The 21,361-nt window shown below is 41.7% G+C and overlaps 1 protein-coding gene across 7 annotated transcripts in view; it reads left to right on the top strand.

The window, feature by feature from the left end:
* LOC110528266 (engulfment and cell motility protein 2) overlaps positions 1-15,598 on the top strand; it is a 40,956-nt gene extending 25,358 nt beyond the window's left edge. For all 7 annotated transcript variants that reach the window (XM_036983855.1, XM_036983854.1, XM_036983856.1 and 4 more), the window contains 12 exons: positions 170-220; positions 1,284-1,406; positions 1,535-1,654; positions 1,870-1,974; positions 2,226-2,334; positions 2,573-2,709; positions 2,991-3,154; positions 3,323-3,435; positions 3,585-3,692; positions 4,036-4,118; positions 5,956-6,033; positions 13,582-15,598. In XM_036983855.1, the coding sequence (XP_036839750.1) occupies positions 170-220; positions 1,284-1,406; positions 1,535-1,654; positions 1,870-1,974; positions 2,226-2,334; positions 2,573-2,709; positions 2,991-3,154; positions 3,323-3,435; positions 3,585-3,692; positions 4,036-4,118; positions 5,956-6,033; positions 13,582-13,782 (1,392 nt within the window). In that variant the 3' untranslated portion in view covers positions 13,783-15,598. The remainder of the gene's footprint in view (positions 1-169; positions 221-1,283; positions 1,407-1,534; positions 1,655-1,869; positions 1,975-2,225; positions 2,335-2,572; positions 2,710-2,990; positions 3,155-3,322; positions 3,436-3,584; positions 3,693-4,035; positions 4,119-5,955; positions 6,034-13,581) is intronic.
* Positions 15,599-21,361: the final 5,763 nt, after the last annotated feature.

Below are 21,361 nucleotides of genomic sequence, written 5' to 3' on the forward strand. Positions count from 1 at the left end.
AATTGTAACAGTTATGGACCCCTTTCAGGGTTGTGTGAAATGGCTGTAAGCCTTTTCTCAAATTATCTTTTTGATATTGCTGTCTGGTAGTAAGCTTATTGGCCAACTATTTCCATACCAGGCCTCACTTTTGAGTCTCACTGTATTTCTCCATCTATCTTCCTCTCAGGAGATGGCGAGCACCCTGGCACAGAAACACCTACGATCCATCATCCTCAATGTGAGTTTCAGGGAAAGCCTGAGTGTACTTGTCTTGGATGGCACAAACCAGAGCCACAACCAAACAGCCCTTCATAGTAACATGATGCTTTCTAAACAGCCCTTCATAGTAACATGATGCTTTCTAAACAGCCCTTCATAGTAACATGATGCTTTCTAAACAGCCCTTCATAGTAACATGATGCTTTCTAAACAGCCCTTCATAATAACATGATGCTTTCTAAACAGCCCTTCATAGTAACGTGATGTTTTCTAAACAGCCCTTCATAGTAACGTGATGCTTTCTAAACAGCCCTTCATAGTAACATGATGCTTTCTAAACAGCCCTTCATAGTAACGTGATGCTTTCTAAACAGCCCTTCATAGTAACGTGATGCTTTCTAAACAGCCCTTCATAATAACGTGATGCTTTCTAAACAGCCCTTCATAATAACGTGATGCTTTCTAAACAGCCCTTCATAGTAACGTGATGCTTTCTAAACAGCCCTTCATAATAACGTGATGCTTTCTAAACAGCCCTTCATAGTAACGTGATGCTTTCTAAACAGCCCTTCATAATGTGATGCTTTCTAAACAGCCCTTCATAATAACGTGATGCTTTCTAAACAGCCCTTCATAGTAACGTGATGCTTTCTAAACAGCCCTTCATAGTAACGTGATGCTTTCTAAACAGCCCTTCATAGTAACGTGATGCTTTCTAAACAGCCCTTCATAATAACGTGATGCTTTCTAAACAGCCCTTCATAATAACGTGATGCTTTCTAAACAGCCCTTCATAATAACGTGATGCTTTCTAAACAGCCCTTCATAATAACGTGATGCTTTCTAAACAGCCCTTCATAGTAACGTGATGCTTTCTAAACAGCCCTTCATAATAACGTGATGCTTTCTAAACAGCCCTTCATAGTAACGTGATGCTTTCTAAACAGCCCTTCATAGTAACGTGATGCTTTCTAAACAGCCCTTCATAGTAACGTGATGCTTTCTAAACAGCCCTTCATAGTAACGTGATGCTTTCTAAACAGTACAGATCCAGAACTCCTAATATATGTCATCTTTCACAGCATGTTATCCGAGGCAACCGACCTATCAAAGCTGAGATGGCACACCAGCTGTACGTGCTGCAGGTGCTTACCTTTAACCTTTTGGAAGAACGGATGATGACCAAGATGGATCCCAGTGACCAGGTAAAATGACCAGAAACTAACAAAGCAGTATTTTCTTTCTTTGGATTCCCTGAATCTTTAAGCTGAACCCTTTTAGCCTTATTCATACCGATTTGATGTTTTTATGTTCTGCCCTCATCCATTTCCAGGCCCAGAGGGACATCATTTTTGAGCTGCGCAGGATTGCGTTTGATGGGGAAAATGACTCTAGTGGCACGGAGAAGAGAAAGGCCATGTACACCAAGGACTACAAGATGCTGGGCTTCACTGTGAGTCCAGCTAGTGGGCTGTTTTCTTCTGTATAGCTCTTTAGAGGTGTTGAGTTGGAGTGTGTGTGGATGTATTAAAGTGGTTGTTTTGGGGTTATAATGGGATTGTTTGCTTCTGTAGAGGTGTTTGGGTTGGTACAGCTGCTGATCTCTAGAGGAGTTGTTAGGAGTTACGGTCTGTCTTTCATTGACTCTCATGGCGGTTGTCGCTCCAGAACCATGTGAACCCTGCCATGGACTTCACTCAGACCCCTCCAGGCATGCTGGCCCTGGACAACATGCTCTACCTGGCCAAGCTGCACCAGGACACCTACATCAGGGTGAGTCTGTGTGCTTCACAATTGGCACCCTATTCCCAATATAGGGCACTACTTTTTACCTATAGTGCAATACTTTTGACCATGGTCCTGGTCAAAAGTAGTGCACTATGTAGGAAATAGCTTGCCATTTGAGACGCAGCCTGTACCACAAGGTTTTCTGGAGAAAAAAAACTGAAAAAGTAATTAAAGATTTCAAATGGTTGAAATTCAGTTTTTCCAAGTATGACCATAGTGTGTGTTTCTCACATCAGATTGTTCTAGAGAACAGCAGCCGTGAGGACAAACACGAGTGTCCCTTCGGACGCTGTGCCATCGAGCTCACCCGAATGCTGTGTGAGATACTTCAAGTGGGAGAATTGCGTGAGTACAATGCTCCCACTTCTCATACATGGACTCAACACATCACATCACAGATGGCTTTACGGCTGACATGGCATTCAAGCAAGCCTCAATCTGTTTGGAGCTTTCCAAGCTAATCAGAATGGCCAACCTCATGAGTTCTATTGTACATGTATCGTCAGAGGGATAACTGATTCATTCTGTTCATGACAACCACGTGTTATAATAGGCGTCCATTGTGTGTGTTCCCTCTCTCCAGCCAATGAGGGCTGCAACGACTACCACCCCATGTTCTTTACTCACGACCGGGCGTGGGAGGAGTTCTTCTGCGTCTGCATCCAACTGCTCAACAAGACCTGGAAGGAGATGAGGGCCACGGCTGAGGACTTCAACAAGGTCAGAGTTCAACCACCTAGAGGCCTTTGACCATCGCAGAATCTCTGAACCTCATAGGCTGAGTCACAATTCTCCACCCTTGTCCGGAAGTGTGCACTTGCACACTTTCTCATATGGATTTTACAATGTGGAAACTCCCTCCAGCCAATGCTTACACCAATCCTATGCTTTTAAAGTGCACACTACTGGAAATTTCTGGAAATGTGGATGTAGCCATTTGCTCTGATGTGTGGTTGACTGTGGTTGGTAATCCATTGTGTTGCTAACCCTTGGTTGGCCAGGTGATGCAGGTGGTTCGGGAGCAGATCACCCGGACTCTGGCTATGAAGCCCTCGTCCCTGGACCAGCTAAAAGGGAAACTACGAGGCCTCAGCTACTCTGAGATCCTGCGTCTGCGCCAGTCAGAGAGGATGAGCCAGGATGATTTTCAGTCACCACCCATCATGTCAGTCCCACATCCACGTTAACTCTTTGACTTTGGCAATCAGATTAGTCTGCCTCTGTGTTTGGCTTCTTAACCCCTCATGTTATTTTTTTAGCCTTGCCTCAGTCTTGTCTTGGTTTCTGTTCAATACTATGAGACCTACTGTGTGTGTGTGTGTGTGTGTTGCAGTGAACTGCGTGAGAGGATCCAGCCAGAGATACTGGAGCTGATTAAGCAACAGCGACTGAACCGCCTGTGTGAGGGAAGCTGCTTCCGCAAGCTTGGCAACCGCCGCAGACAAGGTGAGAACCTTACACACATGCACAATAACAAATATGTCAGCATTTGCCTGGAGTTTTAATACAAATATTTTCTTACTGTTGATTTACTTCATAGGACTGATCACTACCTTTGTCTTTATTCCTAATGTTGTCGTTTGTTTTGTCCTCAGAGAAGTTCTGGTTCTGCCGCCTGTCTCTGAACCACAAGGTGCTGCACTATGGAGATCTGGACGAGTCTCCCCAGGGGGAAGTGCCTTTTGAGCTGCTCACCGACAAGAGTGAGTCTTCTGGCTACAACCCTCTGTCTCCCACTGACTCTCTACAGTGAGATTTGAGTGAGGTTGTCTATCTTAAAGCTCATCAGGTGAAGTCTCAAAATGACATGGAAAGGCATCAGCTCTGAGGTCTGTTGTAGGCTTCAGTTTTAGTTTTTTTTAGGCAAAAGCCACACCTCATGATGTTCTCAGTCTCTCTGAGCTGATGTTGCACAGATATGGATGGCAAATAACCAAGTCTTAAAACGGACTGATCCACATCACGCCTAGATCCGTGGAACTGACCTAGATACATGCCTGTTTCATCTCTTTTTAATTTCCTGCTCTTTCTAATCTTCCCCTGCAGTCCCCGTGTCTGATATCAAGTCAGTGGTGACGGGGAAGGACTGTCCCCACATGAAAGAAAAGAGTGCACTGAAACAAAATAAGGTACTGTAGCCTACCAGCAGAGGGCATGCCTGTTAGTATGACTGATACAGTGGGGCAAAAAAGTATTTAGTCAGCCACCAATTGTGCAAGTTATCCCACTTAAAAAGATGAGAGGCCTGTAATTTATCATAGGTACACTTCAACTATGACAGACAAAATGAGAGAAAAAAAAATCCAGAAATTCACATTGTAGGATTTTTAATGAATTTATTTGCAAATTATGGTGGAAAAGAAGTATTTGGTCAATAACAAAAGTTTATCTCAATACTTTGTTATATACCCTTTGTCGGCAATGACAGAGGTCAAACGTTTTCTGTAAGTCTTCACAAGGTTTTCACACACTGTTGTTGGTATTTTGGCCCATTCCTCCATGCAGATCTCCTCTAGAGCAGTGATGTTTTGGGGCTGTTGCTGGGCAACACGGACTTTCAACTCCCTCCAAAGATTTTCTATGGGGTTGAGATCTGGAGACTGGCTAGGCCACTCCAGGACCTTGAAATGCTTCTTACAAAGCCACTCCTTTGTTGCCCGGGCGGAGTGTTTGGGATCATTGTCATGCTGAAAGACCCAGCCACGTTTCATCTTCAATGCCCTTGCTGATGGAAGGAGGTTTTCACTCAAAATCTCACGATACATGGCCCCATTCATTCTTTCCTTTACACGGATCAGTCGTCCTGGTCCCTTTGCAGAAAAACAGCCCCAAAGCATGATGTTTCCACCCCCATGCTTCACAGTAGGTATGGTGGATCTTTGGATGCAACTCAGCATTCTTTGTCCTCCAAACACGACGAGTTGAGTTTTTACCAAAAAGTTATATTTTGGTTTCATCTGACCATATGACATTCTCCCAATCTTCTTCTGGATCATCCAAATGCTCTCTAGCAAACTTCAGACGGGCCTGGACATGTACTGGTTTAAGCAGGGGGACACGTCTGGCACTGCAGGATTTGAGTCCCTGGTGGCGTAGTGTGTTACTGATGGTAGGCTTTGTTACTTTGGTCCCAGCTCTCTGCAGGTCATTCACTAGGTCCCCCCCGTGTGGTTCTGGGATTTTTGCTCACCGTTCTTGTGATCATTTTGACCCCACGGGGTGAGATCTTGCGTGGAGCCCCAGATCGAGGGAGATTATCAGTGGTCTTGTATGTCTTCCATTTCCTAATAATTGCTCCCACAGTTGATTTCTTCAAACCAAGCTGCTTACCTATTGCAGATTCAGTCTTCCCAGCCTGGTGCAGGTCTACAATTTTGTTTCTGGTGTCCTTTGACAGCTCTTTGGTCTTGGCCATAGTGGAGTTTGGAGTGTGACTGTTTGAGGTTGTGGACAGGTGTCTTTTATACTGATAACAAGTTCAAACAGGTGCCATTAATACAGGTAACGAGTGGAGGACAGAGGAGCCTCTTAAAGAAGAAGTTACAGGTCTGTGAGAGCCAGAAATCTTGCTTGTTTGTAGGTGACCAAATACTTATTTTCCACCATAATTTGCAAATAAATTCATAAAAAATCCTACAATGTGATTTTCTGGATTTTTTTCCCCCTCATTTTGTCTGTCATAGTTGAAGTGTACCTAAGATGAAAATTACAGGCCTCATCTTTTTAAGTGGGATAACTTGCACAATTGGTGGCTAACTAAATACTTTTTTGCCCCACTGTATTTAACTACTAGCCCTTTCTCTTATTCATCTCAATGGTTATGGATTGCATCCCAAATGGCAACCTGTTCCCTTTATAGTGCACTATTTTTGATCAGGGTCCATCCATGGAATATCTAGTCATTCTAGTGCATGCGGTTCATATTAGAGTTGTGGACATGAAATGTGCTCTCTGTTCTGTGTGTAGGAGGTGTTGGAGCAGGCTTTCTCCATCCTGTACGATCCTGATGAAAATCTCAACTTTGTGGCTCCCAACAAATACGAGGTAAGCAACCCGTTTTATCCCCAGAATAAATACAACTCTGAAGACATGTACAGTTGAAGTCGGAAGTTTACATACACCTTAGCCAAATGCATTTAAACTCAGTTTTTCACAATTCCTGACATTTAATCCTAGTAAAAATTCCCTGTCTTAGGTCAGTTAGGATCACCACTTTATTTTCAGAATGTGAAAATGTCAGAATAATAGTAGTGGTTTATTTCAGCTTTTATTTCTTTCACCACATTCCCAGTGGGTCAGAAGTTTAGATACACTCAATTGGTATTTGGTAGCATTGCCTTTAAACTTCTTATGGCTGAAATCCCGTTAACGAGATCGATTTGACAACAGCCAGTGAAAGTGCAGGGCGCCAAATTCAAACAGAAATCTCATAATTAAAATTCCTCAAACATACAAGTATTATACACCATTTTAAAGATAAAGAACTTGTTGTTAATCCCACCACAGTGTCCGATTTCAAAAAGGCTTTAGGACGAAAGCATACCATGCAATTATGTTAGGTCAGCGCCTAGTCACAAAAACAGCCATTTTCCAGCCGAAGAGAGGAGTCACAAAAAGCAGAAATAGAGAGAAAATGAATCACTAACCTTTGACGATCTTCATCAGATGGCACTCTTAGGACTTCATGTTACACAATACATGTATGTTTTGTTCGATAAAGTTCATATTTATATCCAAAAATCTCAGTTTACATTGGCACGTTATGTTCAGTAATGTTTTGCCTCCAAAACATCCAGTGATTTTGCAGAGAGCCACATCAATTTACAGAAATACTTATCATAAACGTTGATGAAAGATACAAGTGTTATGCATAGAATTAAAGATATACTTCTCCTTAATGCAACCGCTGTGTCAGATTTCAAAAAAGCTTTGTGACAAAAGCACACCATGCGATAATCTGAGTACAGCACTCAGCTACCAAACAGATACCCGCTATGTTGTGGAGTCAACAAAAGTCAGAAATAGCATTATAAATATTCACTTGCCTTTGCTCTTCATCGGAATGCACTCCCAGGAATCCCAGTTCCACAATAAATGTGTGTTTTGTTCGATAAAGTCCATTTATGTCCAAATACCTCCGTTATGTTCGCGTTTAGTCCAGTAATCCAAATGCACAATGCGCGGGCACTAAGTCCAGACAAAGTCAAAAAAGTTATATTACAGTTCGTAGAAACATGTCAAACGATGTATAGAATCAATCTTTAGGATGTTTTTATCATAAATCTTCAGTAATGTTTCAACCGGACAATTCCTTTGTCTTTAGAAATGAAAAGGAACAGAGCTCGTGCTCACGGCCCCGCGCGTGATTAAACTAATGGCTTTCAGCCAGACCCCAGGTTTAAACCGCTCTTATTCGGTCCCCCTCCACAGTAGAAGCCTGAAACAAGGTTCTAAAGACTGTTGACATCTAGTGGAAGCCTTAGGAAGTGCAATTGGACCAAATTTTACACTGTATATTGGATAGGCAATCACTTGAAACTACAAACCTCAGATTTCCCACTTCCTGGTTAGATTTTTCTCAGGTTTTCGCCTGCCATATGAGTTCTGTTATACTCAGACATCATTCAAACAGGTTTAGAAACGTCAGTGTTTTCTATCCAAATCTACTAATAATATGCATATCGTAGCTTCTGGGCCTGAGTAGCAGGCAGTTTACTCTGGGCAAGCTTTTCATCCGAATGTGAAAATAGCTCCCCCAGCCATAAGATGTTAAATTGTTTAACTTGGGTCAAATGTTTCGGGTAGCCTTCCACATGCTTCCCACAATAAGTTGGGTGAATTTTGGCCCATTCCTCCTGACAGAGCTGGTGTAACTGAGTCAAGTTTGTAGGCCTCCTTGCTCGCACAAGCTTTTAAAGTTCTGCCCACAAATGTGCTGTAAGATTGAGATCAGGGCTTTGTGATGGCCACTCCAATACCTTGACTTTGTTGTCCTTAAGCCATTTTGCCACAACTTTGGAAGTATGCTTGGGGTCATTGTCCATTTGGAAGACCCATTTGTGACCAAGCTTTAACTGATGTCTTAAGATGTTTCTTCAATATATCCACATTAATTTTCCTGCCTCATGATGTCATCTATTTAGTGAAGTGCACCAGTCTCTCTTGCAGCAAATCACCACCACAACATGATGCTGCCACCCCTGTGCTTCACGGCTGGGATGGTGTTCTTCGGCTTGCAAGCCTCCCCCTTTTTCCTCCAAACATAACGATGGTCATTATGGTCAAACAGTTCTATTTTTGTTTCATCAGACCAGAGGACATTTTTCCAAAAAGTCTTTGTCCCCATGTGCGTTGTCTGGCTTTTTTAATGTCGGTTTTGGAGCAGTGGCTCTTCTTCCTTGCTGAGCGGCCTTTCAGGTTATGTCGATATAGGACTCGTTGTACTGTGGATATAGATCATTTTGTACCTGTTTCCTTCAGCATCTTCACATCCTTTGCTGCTGTTGTGGGATTGATTTGCACTTTTCGCACCAAAGTACGTTCAGGTGTTTGGGAATTGATCCCAAGGATGAACCAGACTTGTGGAGGTCTACAATTTTTTTCTGAGGTCTTGGCTGATTTATTTAGATTTTCCCATGATGTCAAGCAAAGAGGCACTGTGTTTGAAGGTAGGCCTTGAAATACATCCACAGGTACACCTCCAATTGACTCAAATGATGTCAATTAGCCTATCAGAAGCTTCTGAAGCCAAGCTGTTGAAAAGCACAGTCAACTTACACAGAACCCAAACCGCGTGCGCCATCGTGCATAAATGTATTTTGTCCCCCCACACCAAACGCGATCAGGACACGCAGGTTAAAGTATCAAAACAAACTCTGAACCAATTATATTAATTTGGGGACTGGTCGAAAAGCATTAAACATTTATGGCAATTTAGCTAGTTACCTTGTACTTGCTAGCTAATTTCTCCTATTTAGCTAGCTTGCTGTTGCTAGCTAATTTGTCCTGGGATATAAACATTGAGTTGTTATTTTACCTGAAATGCACAAGGTCCTCTACTCCGCCAATTAATCCACACATAAAACGGCCAACCAAATCGTATCTAGTCATCTCTCCTCCTTCTAGGCTTTTTCTTCTCTTGACTTTATATTACGATTGGCAACTTTCATAAATTAGGTGCATTACCGCAACTGACCTCATTCGTCTTTCAGTCACCCACGTGGGTATAACCAATGAGGAGATGGCACGTGGGTACCTGCTTCTATAAACCAATGAGCAGATGGGGAGGCAGAACTTGCAGCGCGATCTGCGTCAGAAATATAACTATTTTAGCCCTTGGCAACGCAGACGCGCAATGGCGCTTTCGAGCAGTGTGGGTACAATAATTGAATAACATAGTAGAGGTCGACAGATTAATCGGAATGGCAGATTAATTAGGGCCGATTTCAGGTTTTCATAACAATCGGAAATCTGTATTTTTGGACACCGTTTTTTTTTTATACACCTTTATTTAATCTTTATGTAACTAGGCAAGTCAGTTAACACATTCTTATTTTCAATGACGGCCTAGGAACGGTGGTTTAACTGCCTCGTTCAGGGGCAGAACGACAGATTTTCACCTTGTCAGCTCGGGGGATTCAGTCTTGCAACCTTACAGTTAACTAGTCCAACGCTCTAACCACCTGCCTCTCATTGCACTCCACGAGGAGACTGCCTGTTACGCGAATGCAGTAAGCCAAGGTAAGTTGCTAGCTAGCATGAAACTTATCTTCAAAAAAACAATCAATCAATCATAATCACTAGTTAACTACACATGGTTGATGATATTACTAGTTTATCTAGTGTGTCCTGCGTTGCATATAATCGATGCTGTACGTATCGTTGCTCCAATGTGTACCTAAGCATAAACATCAATGCCTTTCTTAAAATCAATACACAGAAGTATATATTTTTAAACCTGTTTGGGTTGCCTAATTTGCCAGATTTTTACGTAATTATGACATAACATTGAAGGTTGTGCAATGTAACAGGAATATTTAGACTAATGGATGCCACCCCTTAGATCAAATACGGAACTGTTCCATATTTCACTGAAAGAATAAACGTTTTGTTTTCGAGAAGATAGTTTCCGGATTCGACCATATTATTGACCTACGACTTGTATTTCTGTGTGTTTATTATGTTATAATTAAGTCTATGATTTGATAGAGCAGTCTGACTGAGCGGTGGTAGGCAACAGCAGGCTTGTAAGCATTCATTCAAACGGCACTTTTGTGTGTTTTGCCAGCAGCTCTTCGTTGTATGTCAAGCATTGCACTGTTTATAACTTCAAGCCTACCAACTCCCGTGATTAGGCTTGTGTAACCCATGTGAAATGGCTAGGTAGTTAGCGGGGTACGCGCTAATAGCGTTTCAAACGTCACTCACTCTGAGACTTGGAGTGGTTGTTCCCCTTGCTCTGCATGGGTAACTGCTTCGAGGGTGGCTGTTGTCATGTGTTCCTGGTTCGAGCCCAGGGAGGAGCGAGGAGAGGGACGGAAGCTATACTGTTACACTGGCAATACTAAAGTGCCTATAAAAGGTTAATGAAATACAAATGGTATAGAGAGAAATAGTCCTATAATTCCTATAATAACTACAACCTAAAACGTCTTACCTGGGAATATTGAAGACTCATGTTAAAAGGAACCACCAGCTTTCATATGTTCTCATGTTCTGAGCAAGGAACTTAAACGTTAGCTTTCTTACATGGCACACTTTTTACTTTCTTCTCCAACACTTTGTTTTTGCATTATTTAAACCAAATTGAACATGTTTCATTATTTATTTGAGGCTTAATTGAAGTTAAAACCTCTCTGGGATAGGCGGGACAGTCGCGTCCCACTTGGCCAATAAAAATAATACCATAAAAATCTAACTTTCATTAAATCACACATGTAAGATACCAAATTAAAGGTACACTCGTTGTGAATTCAGCCAACATGTTAGATTTCAAAAAGGCTTTTCGGCAAAAGCATAAGATGCTATTATCTGATGATAGCACAACAGTAAGCAAAGAGTAGCATATTTCAACCCTGCAGGCGCAACACAAAAAGCAGAAATAAAATATAAATCATGCCTTACCTTTGACGGGCTTCTTTTGTTGGCACTCCAATATGTCCCATAAATATCACAAATGGTCCTTTTGTTAGATAATTCCGTCGATATATATCCAAAATGTCCATTTATTTGGCACGTTTGATCCAGAAAAACACAGCTTCCAATTTGCGCAAAGTCACTACCAAAACATTTCAAACTACTTTTGTAAAAGAACTTTGGGTATTTTTAAACGTTAATAATCGATCAAATTGAAGACTGGACTTTCTGTGTTCAATACAGGAAGACAACAAACTAACGCTACTTTTCAAGTCATGCGTCTCTCTCAAAAAGTACACTTCAAATGACACTCATTCAAGATGACCGTACTTCTTCATTACACAAAAGAATAACCTCAACCAATTTCTAAAGACTGGTGACATCCAGTGGAAGTGGTAGGAACTGCAAGGAAGTCCCTTAGAAATCTAGTTTCCCAATGAAACAGCTGCCCAACTCATTGAATAGAGCGTGACCTCAAAAAACAAAAATCTGAATCGTTTGTCCTCGGGGTTTTGTTATACTCATAGACATGAGTCAAACAGCTTTAGAAATGTCAGTGTTTTCTATCCAAATCTACTAATAAAATGCATATCTTATATTCTGGGGATGAGTAGCAGGAAGTTGAAATTGGGCACGCTATTTATCCAAGAGTGAAAATCCTGCCCCCTATCCCGAAGAAGTTAAAATAAGTGTTCATTCAGTATTGTTGTAATTGTCATTATTACAAATACATTCTAAAAATCGGCCGATTTAATCGGTATCTGCTTTTTTTGGTCTTCCAATAATCGGTATTGGCGTTGAAAAATCATAATCAGTCGACCTCTATAACAGATTTCTACATTTATTTTGCAGCGAGAGCAGTGTAGTCAGCCTGTTAGTGTAAACTTCTGACCCACTGGAATTGTGATACAGTGAATTATAAGTTCAATAATTTGTCTGTAAACAATTGTTGTAAATATTGCTTGTGTCATGCACAAAGTCGATGTCCTAACTGACTTGCCAAAACTATAGTTTGTTTACAAGAAATTTGTGGAGTGGTTGAAAAACAAGTTTTAATGACTCCAACCTAAGTAAGTGTATGTTAACTTGTTATGGCTGCAATCCCCCTATCGGGGGATAAGTGTCATCAACAACCGCTGAATAGCATAGCGCTACATACAATAAATATTACAATAAATATTTATATTCATGAAATCACAAGTGCAATATAGGAAAACACAGCTTAGCCTTTTGTTAATCCGCCTGTCGTGTCAGATTTTGAAATTATGCTTTACAGAGAAAGCAATCCAAGCGTTTGTAAGTTTATTGATCGCACGATAAAACATTAAGTACACTTAGCATCAGGTAGCTCGGTCACAAATCAGAAAAGCAATCAAATTAATTGTTTACCTTTGATCTTCAGATGTTTTCACTCACGAGACTCCCAGTTACACAACAAATGTTCCGTTTGTTCCATAAAGATGATTTTTATATCCAAAATACCTCCGTTTGTTTGTTGCGTTATGTTCAGAAATCCACAGGAAAGAGCGGTCACGACAACGCAGACGAAAATTCCAAATAGTTGCCATAATGTCCACAGAAACATGTCAAACGTTTTTTATAATCAATCCTCAGGTTGTTTTTCAAATATATATTTGATAATATATCAACCGGGTGTGTAGGTTTTTCAATAACACCGGGAGAAACAATGGCCGCTTTACTCTGTAGCGCAAAACTCACTCTGAGAGCCCTCACCTATCTACTTACGCAATGTGATCTTTCACGCTAATTTTTCAAAATAAAAGCCTGAAACTATGACTAAAGACTGACACCTTAGGGAAGCCCGTTTTTTATAATCAATCCTCAGGTTGTTTTTAAAATATATAATCGATAATATATCAACCGCAAATGTCTTTTACAGTAGGAGAGGGTAAAACAATGGCTGTCCAAATTCTGTTGCGCAAGCATAACTCATGTGACCACTTGACGCGATGTTATCGTTCTGGCTCATTTTTCAAAATAAAAGCCTGAAACTATGTCTGAAGACTGACACCTTGAGGAAGCGATAGGAAAAGGAATCTGGTTCATATCCGTTTAAATCCAGCAAAGGAAGGCTATGGAACATGGAGTTTTCAAAATAGAAGCCACTTCCTGTTTTGATTTTCCTCAGGGTTTCGCCTGCAATATCAGTTATGTTATACTCACAGACAATATTTTGACAGTTTTCAAAACTTTATAGGGTTTTCTATCCAATACTAATAACAATATGCATATATTAGCAACTGAGACTGAGGAGCTGGCCGTTTACAATGGGCACCTTTTCATCCAAGCTACTCAATACTGCCCCTGCAGCCATATGAAGTTAATTTACGACTTCAACTGTATGTGAGCGTGTTGCAAATGTACTGTATGTTATCTGACCTGTGCTCGCTGTCTGCTTTGTCTGTGTTCCTGCCTGCCTGCTTGTGCATGGAGCAGTACTGTATCTGGACTGATGGGCTGTGTGCGTTGTTGGGGCGAGAGATGGGCAGTGACCTCACACGCAGCGACCTGGACACGCTCATCTCCATGGAGATGAAGCTCCGCCTCCTGGACCTGGAGAACATCACCATACCTGAAGCCCCTCCCCCTGTGCCAAAGGAGCCCAGCACTTACAACTTCACCTACAACTATGGCTGAGAAGTATGTGTGGAAGGCCTGTTTGTGTTTACATATGTATGAGTGAGAGAAAGACTATAGTGTGTGTGGGCATAATTGCGAGTGTGCGTCTTTATGTATAGTAAGACAAGGAAACCACACACATCCCCTAACCACTACATCTTGAGCTCAACGTCGCTTGTCTAATGATCTGAAATCCAACCTCCCACAAATAATCCAGGCAGGGTACTACCAATAAGTCTACCATCGTATTTAAATCGAGATTATGATATGAGCTTGATACAAACCTTAACATTTTGTTTTGTAACATATCATTTCATGGCCTTATCAACTGTATGTGTGAAAAGAAGCTCTGTGTTTTGAACAGTTACAGCTGAGCCCTACTATTGCTTCATGCATAACAACAGAACCAGATCTGTTTGAACGAGACCTGGGTTCAAATACTATTCCAAATATCTCAATTACTTTCACATACATTTCGAAGTAAATAGTCATATTTTTTATTTGATAAGACAAGTAATTGAATATTGGAATCTATTTGGAAATACACTTGGAACGAATTGGCATGTATTTGACGAATCTCAAATGCACTGACTTAAATACACTCCCATGCATTTAACCCGGGTATTTGAAAATAGTATTTGAAATAAGTACTTGAAAATACTCTCAAATAGTCGACTTTCAATAGAAGTAGTTGATTCAGGCCACATTATTTGAAAATACTCAAACACAAGTATATAAATAGCAAATAATCAAATACACATGCATTTGAACCCAGGTGTGTTTTGAACTGATACTTCATGGGCCACGGTGTTGTTTTCAAGTCACTCCATGTCCTTTCATCTTCTAATTCAGTACTAATCTATATTATTGATGTTTGTTATGCAGAATATAATTATATTTTTGTAAATCATTGTGAATTCAGTCTCAGCAGTGGAGAGAAGGAACACTAACTTTCTAGCAACCTACTAATTTGACTTCAGAGACGTGGTTATTGAGAAAGACTAATAAGCTAGGTATCAAACTGTCTGTTCTCTGCAACAGAGTTTTCAGATCTAGCAGTAAGCCATTTGTAGGCTTGTCACATGTTTTTCTTCTATAATTATTCTACTTTGTATAGTCCCAGTTGCCAAATAGCAATCTGTATGTGGAGATGTTTTACACTAAACAAATGGAGCTTTCACTATGCAAGCACTCTGAAGTCATCCGTCATATTCTTTGGCATTAGTAGGTCAGGAGATTGCCAAAATGTCTCTAACATAAATCCTCAATGATCAAGATGTTCAATATCGGATATGTTTTTGTTGTATCTTACACAGCTAATGAAAGTAACAAGAAATGTGCTCAGTATATGCTATTGGAGTTTGGTTGCGCTGTACGTAAATTAATAGGATTTAGTGGTCTTGTATTGGAAGTTATTTCAACAAAAGTGTTTCTGTTCTGAGTCTTTCCTTTGGAAAAGGGCTCTGGGTCTTGATATTTGATGTCCCATTGTTCATAGTACACAATTGGAAAGGGATGTTATGTACGAGACATCACTTTCAAAAGCTTGTAGCTGCTTAGAGAATTCTACAAAATTCCACATTGAACCAAGTGGGGTTTCTAATGGACACCAACATTAAGGAGACTTTTGAAGAGGCTTTAGCATCTGGTACTCTTTTACATGACTTGCTGAACCATGACTGTGTTCAGGCTAGTGCTGGTACTGAATGACATGTTTGTCACGAAATAACTTTAAATTGAAATATGGTATTCATATATAAATCATTGTCTGTATATATTGTGTTGCCTTATTAAAAAAAAATGTTTTGTGTGAATAAATACAAAGCTAAACTGGTATGGTATTTTGTCCTGGAAAAGAGGGTTTTTAAATTGTCTTTACCTTTTCACACCTGTTTACCACTGTATATCTGCATGTATCCAAGTTTGACTCCTCTACATTGTATTGGAGAGTCAGTCATCTACTACAGGATCGACTCAACAAAACTGTAGTCAATGTTGTACAGTATAATACCTAATTTCATCAGTTATCTTTATAAAGAATTCAAAATGTATCAATTATCTTTGAAGAATTCAAAATTCACCAATACATTTCTAACTAATTTAACTGGTTCTCTTATCAAAATACAAGTTTTAGTACATAAAAAAGATTCAATACATCCAAGGCAAACTGGAAATGCCCACAATGTTTTCAAAAGCAGTTTGACACAACTTGGTGTTATTAACAGTACACCACATCAAGCTCCATTTAGAGTGCAACTCTCCTGGTGTTGAAGGTCCCATATGTAGTCCTTTGCTAAATGTGTGATTTGGATGATAGGTTTCAGCAGCAGCACATCTACATCCTCATTTACATCTCCCTCCTTATCGTAGTCCTTTAGGGGAAGGATGCAGTTCATTGGGATGCCCAGCTGATTACTGCATTCTTCCATCCAGAGAAAGATGATGAAATCAAGTAGAAATGTGTTGCTTCTCTATGTAACGGATTTAGCTTCGTAACCTCATTCCCCAGTTTGAAATTTGACATCTACAGATTATATTTGTTGGCCAATAAATGCTGGCATAACTGGCACATGATGGTACTTTTAAAGGAACTTCAACTGTGTTAAATGATCTGACTCACCTTTCGTTAGATTTTCTCGCTTGTAAAGATATTTCTCAGGTTGCCATCCACCAGGTTACAGGTCTTGTCCACCATAGTCATTACACAACCGTAGGGATATCTGGCATGGCTTGAGGTGAAATACACTGCTCAAAACAATAAAGGGAACACCTAAACAACACAATGTAACTCCAAGTCAATCACACTTCTGTGAAATCAAACTGTCCACTTTGGAAGCAACACTGACTGACAAATTTCACATGCTGTTGTGCAAATGGAATAAACAGGTGGAAATTATAGGCAATTAGCAAGACACCCCCAATAAAGGAGTGGTTCTGCAGGTGGTATCTACAGACCACTTCTCAGTTCCTATGCTTCCTGGCTGATGTTTTGGTCACTTTTGAATGCTGGCGGTGCTTTCACTCTAGTGGTAGCATGAGACGGAGTCTACAACCCACACAAGTGGCTCAGGTAGTGCAGCTCACCCAGGATGGCACATCAATGCTGTGGCAAGATGGTTTGCTGTGTCTGTCAGCGTAGTGTCCAGAGCATGGAGGCGCTACCAGGAGACAGGCCAGTACATCAGGAGACGTGGAGGAGGCCGTAGGAGCGCAACAACCCAGCAGCAGGACCGCTACCTGCGCCTTTGTGCGGTGGCAAGGAAAAACTCCCTAGAAAGGCCAAAACCTAGGAAGAAACCTAGAGAGGAACCAGGCTATGAGGGGTGGCCAATCCTCTTCTGGCTGGGCCGGGCGGAGATTATAACAGAACATGGCCAAGATGTTCAAATGTTCATAAGTGACCAGCATGGTCAAATAATAATAATCACAGGCAGAACAGTTGAAACTGGAGCAGCAGCACGGCCTGGTGGACTGGGGACAGCAAGGAGTCATCATGCCAGGTAGTCCTGAGGCATGGTCCTAGGGCTCAGGTCCTCTGAGAGAGAGAAAGCAAGAATTAGAGAGAGCATACTTAAATTCACACAGGACACTGGATAAGACCGGAGAAGTACTCCAGATATAACAAACTGACCCTAGCCCCCCGACACATAAACTACTGCAGCATAAATACTGGAGGCTGAGACAGGAGGGGTCAGGAGACACTGTGGCCCCATCCGAGGACACCCCCGGACAGGGCCAAACAGGAAGGATATAACCCCACCCACTTTGCCAAAGCACAGCCCCCACACCACTAGACGGATATCTTCAACCACCAACTTACCATCCTGAGACAAGGCCGAGTATAGCCCACAAAGATCTCCGCCACGGCACAACCCAAGGGGGGGGCGCCAACCCAGACAGGAAGATCACATCAGTGACTCAACCCACTCAAGTGACACACCCCTCCTAGGAACAGCATGAAAGAGCACCAGTAAGCCAGTGAATCAGCCCCTGTAATAGGGTTAGAGGCAGAGAATCCCAGTGGAAAGAGGGGAACCTGCCAGGCAGAGACAGCAAGGGCGGTTCGTTGCTCCAGAGCCTTTCCGTTCACCTTCACACTCCTGGGCCAGACTACACTCAATCATATGACCCACTGAAGAGATGAGTCTTCAGTAAAGACTTAAAGGTTGAGACCGAGTTTGCGTCTCTCACATGGGTAGGCAGACCATTCCATAAAAATGGAGCTCTATAGGAGAAAGCCCTGCCTCCAGCTGTTTGCTTAGAAATTCTAGGGACAATTAGGAGGCCTGCGTCTTGTGACCGTAGCGTACGTGTAGGTATGTACGGCAGGACCAAATCAGAGAGATAGGTAGGAGCAAGCCCATGCAATGCTTTGTAGGTTAGCAGTAAAACCTTGAAATCAACCCTTGCCTTAACAGGAAACCAGTGTAGGGAGGCTAGCACTGGAGTAATATGATCAAATTTGTTGGTTCTAGTCAGGATTCTAGCAGCCGTATTTAGCACTAACTGAAGTTTATTTAGTGCTTTATCCGGGTAGCCGGAAAGTAGAGCATTGCAGTAGTCTAACCTAGAAGTAACACAAGCATTGATTCATTTTTCTGCATCATTTTTGGACAGAAAGTTTCTGATTTTTGCAATGTTACGTAGATGGAAAAAAGCTGTCCTTGAAACAGTCTTGATATGTTCGTCAAAAGAGAGATCAGGGTCCAGAGTAACGCCGAGGTCCTTCACAGTTGTATTTGAGACGACTGTACAACCTTTAAGATTAATTGTTAGATTCAACAGAAGATCTCTTTGTTTCTTGGGACCTAGAACAAGCATCTCTGTTTTGTCCGAGTTTAAAAGTGGAAAGTTTGCAGCCATCCACTTCCTTATGTCTGAAACACAGGCTTCTAGCGAGGGCAATTTTGGGGCTTCACCATGTTTCATTGATATGTTCAGCTGTGTGTCATCCGCATAGCAGTGAAAGTTATCATTATGTTTTCAAATGACATCCCCAAGAGGTAAAATATATAGTGAAAACAATAGTGGTCCTAAAACGGAACCTTGAGGAACACCGAAATTTACAGTTGATTTGTCAGAGGACAAACCATTCACAGAGACAAACTGTATGCTCTAGTCGGCTGGCCCTCGCTCCATATTCTCGCCAGACCCACTGGCTCCAGGTCATCTACAAGTCCATGCTAGATTCAGCTCCGCCTTATCTCAGTTCACTGGTCCCGATGGCAACACCCACCCGTAGCACACACTCCAGCAGGTGTATCTCACTGATCATCCCTAAAGCCAACACCTCATTTGGCTGCCTTTCCTTCCAGTTCTCTGCTGCCTGTGACTGGAACGAATTGCAAAAATCGCTGAAGTTGGAGACTTTTATCTCCCTCACCAACTTCAAACATCTGCTATCTGAGCAGCTAACCGATCACTGCAGCTGTACATAGTCCATCGGTAAATAGCCCACCCAGTTTACCTACCTCATCCCCATACTGTTTTTATTTATTTACTTTTCTGCTCTTTTGCACACCAGTATCTCTACCTGCACATGACCATCTGATCATGTATCACTCCAGTGTTAATCTGCTAAAATTGTAATTATTCGCCTTCCTCCTCATGCCTTTTGCACACAATGTACAGTGCCTTGCGAAAGTATTCGGCCCCCTTGAACTTTGCGACCTTTTGCCACATTTCAGGCTTCAAACATAAAGATATAAAACTGTATTTTTTTGTGAAGAATCAACAACAAGTGGGACACAATCATGAAGTGGAACGACATTTATTGGATATTTCAAACTTTTTTAACAAATCAAAAACTGAAAAATTGGGCGTGCAAAATTATTCAGCCCCTTTACTTTCAGTGCAGCAAACTCTCTCCAGAAGTTCAGTGAGGATCTCTGAATGATCCAATGTTGACCTAAATGACTAATGATGATAAATACAATCCACCTGTGTGTAATCAAGTCTCCGTATAAATGCACTTGCACTGTGATAGTCTCAGAGGTCCGTTAAAAGCGCAGAGAGCATCATGAAGAACAAGGAACACACCAGGCAGGTCCGAGATACTGTTGTGAAGAAGTTTAAAGCCGGATTTGGATACAAAAAGATTTGCCAAGCTTTAAACATCCCAAGGAGCACTGTGCAAGCGATAATATTGAAATGGAAGGAGTATCAGACCACTGCAAATCTACCAAGACCTGGCCGTCCCTCTAAACTTTCAGCTCATACAAGGAGAAGACTGATCAGAGATGCAGCCAAGAGGCCCATGATCACTCTGGATGAACTGCAGAGATCTACAGCTGAGGTGGGAGACTCTGTCCATAGGACAACAATCAGTCGTATATTGCACAAATCTGGCCTTTATGGAAGAGTGGCAAGAAGAAAGCCATTTCTTAAAGATATCCATAAAAAGTGTAGTTTAAAGTTTGCCACAAGCCACCTGGGAGACACACCAAACATGTGGAAGAAGGTGCTCTGGTCAGATGAAACCAAAATTGAACTTTTTGGCAACAATGCAAAACGTTATGTTTGGCGTAAAAGCAACACAGCTGAACACACCATCCCCACTGTCAAACATGGTGGTGGCAGCATCATGGTTTGGGCCTGCTTTTCTTCAGCAGGGACAGGGAAGATGGTTAAAATTGATGGGAAGATGGATGGAGCCAAATACAGGACCATTCTGGAAGAAAACCTGATGGAGTCTGCAAAAGACCTGAGACTGGGACGGAGATTTGTCTTCCAATAAGACAATGATCCAAAACATAAAGCAAAATCTACAATGGAATGGTTCAAAAATAAACATATCCAGGTGTTAGAATGGCCAAGTCAAAGTCCAGACCTGAATCCAATCGAGAATCTGTGGAAAGAACTGAAAACTGCTGTTCACAAATGCTCTCCATCCAACCTCACTGAGCTCGAGCTGTTTTGCAAGGAGGAATGGGAAAAAATGTCAGTCTCTCGATGTGCAAAACTGATGGACATACCCCAAGCGACTTACAGCTGTAATCGCAGCAAAAGGTGGCGCTACAAAGTATTAACTTAAGGGGGCTGAATAATTTTGCACGCCCAATTTTTCAGTTTTTGATTTGTTAAAAAAGTTTGAAATATCCAATAAATGTCGTTCCACTTCATGATTGTGTCCCACTTGTTGTTGATTCTTCACAAAAAAATACAGTTTTATATCTTTATGTTTGAAGCCTGAAATGTGGCAAAAGGTCGCAAAGTTCAAGGGGGCCGAATACTTTCGCAAGGCACTGTATGTACAGTGGAGAGGCTTCAATGAGACATGGGGTTGTCCTGATGGGGGGTAAAATATGGAGCACCACAGGCAGATGGGCACCAGAATGGAAACACTATGGGAAAGGGAAAGGGGGATACCTAGTCAGTTATGGAAGGCATGTCTAAGTCAAGGACATGATCTTGTACTGTAGTAAGCCAAGGCCTACAGTATCTGGATCAGGGGCGGCTATAGCAGGCAGAAACAGGAGAATGGTCCTCCTCTTCCTTCAGCCGCCTCTCCTTCCAGTTCTCTGCTGCCAATGACTGGAACGAACTGCAAAAATCACTAAAGCTGGAGACTCTTACCTCCCTCACTAGCTTTAAGCAC

This window comes from Oncorhynchus mykiss, chromosome 7 (assembly GCF_013265735.2).
Source record: "Oncorhynchus mykiss isolate Arlee chromosome 7, USDA_OmykA_1.1, whole genome shotgun sequence".
Classification (NCBI taxonomy): domain Eukaryota; kingdom Metazoa; phylum Chordata; class Actinopteri; order Salmoniformes; family Salmonidae; genus Oncorhynchus; species Oncorhynchus mykiss.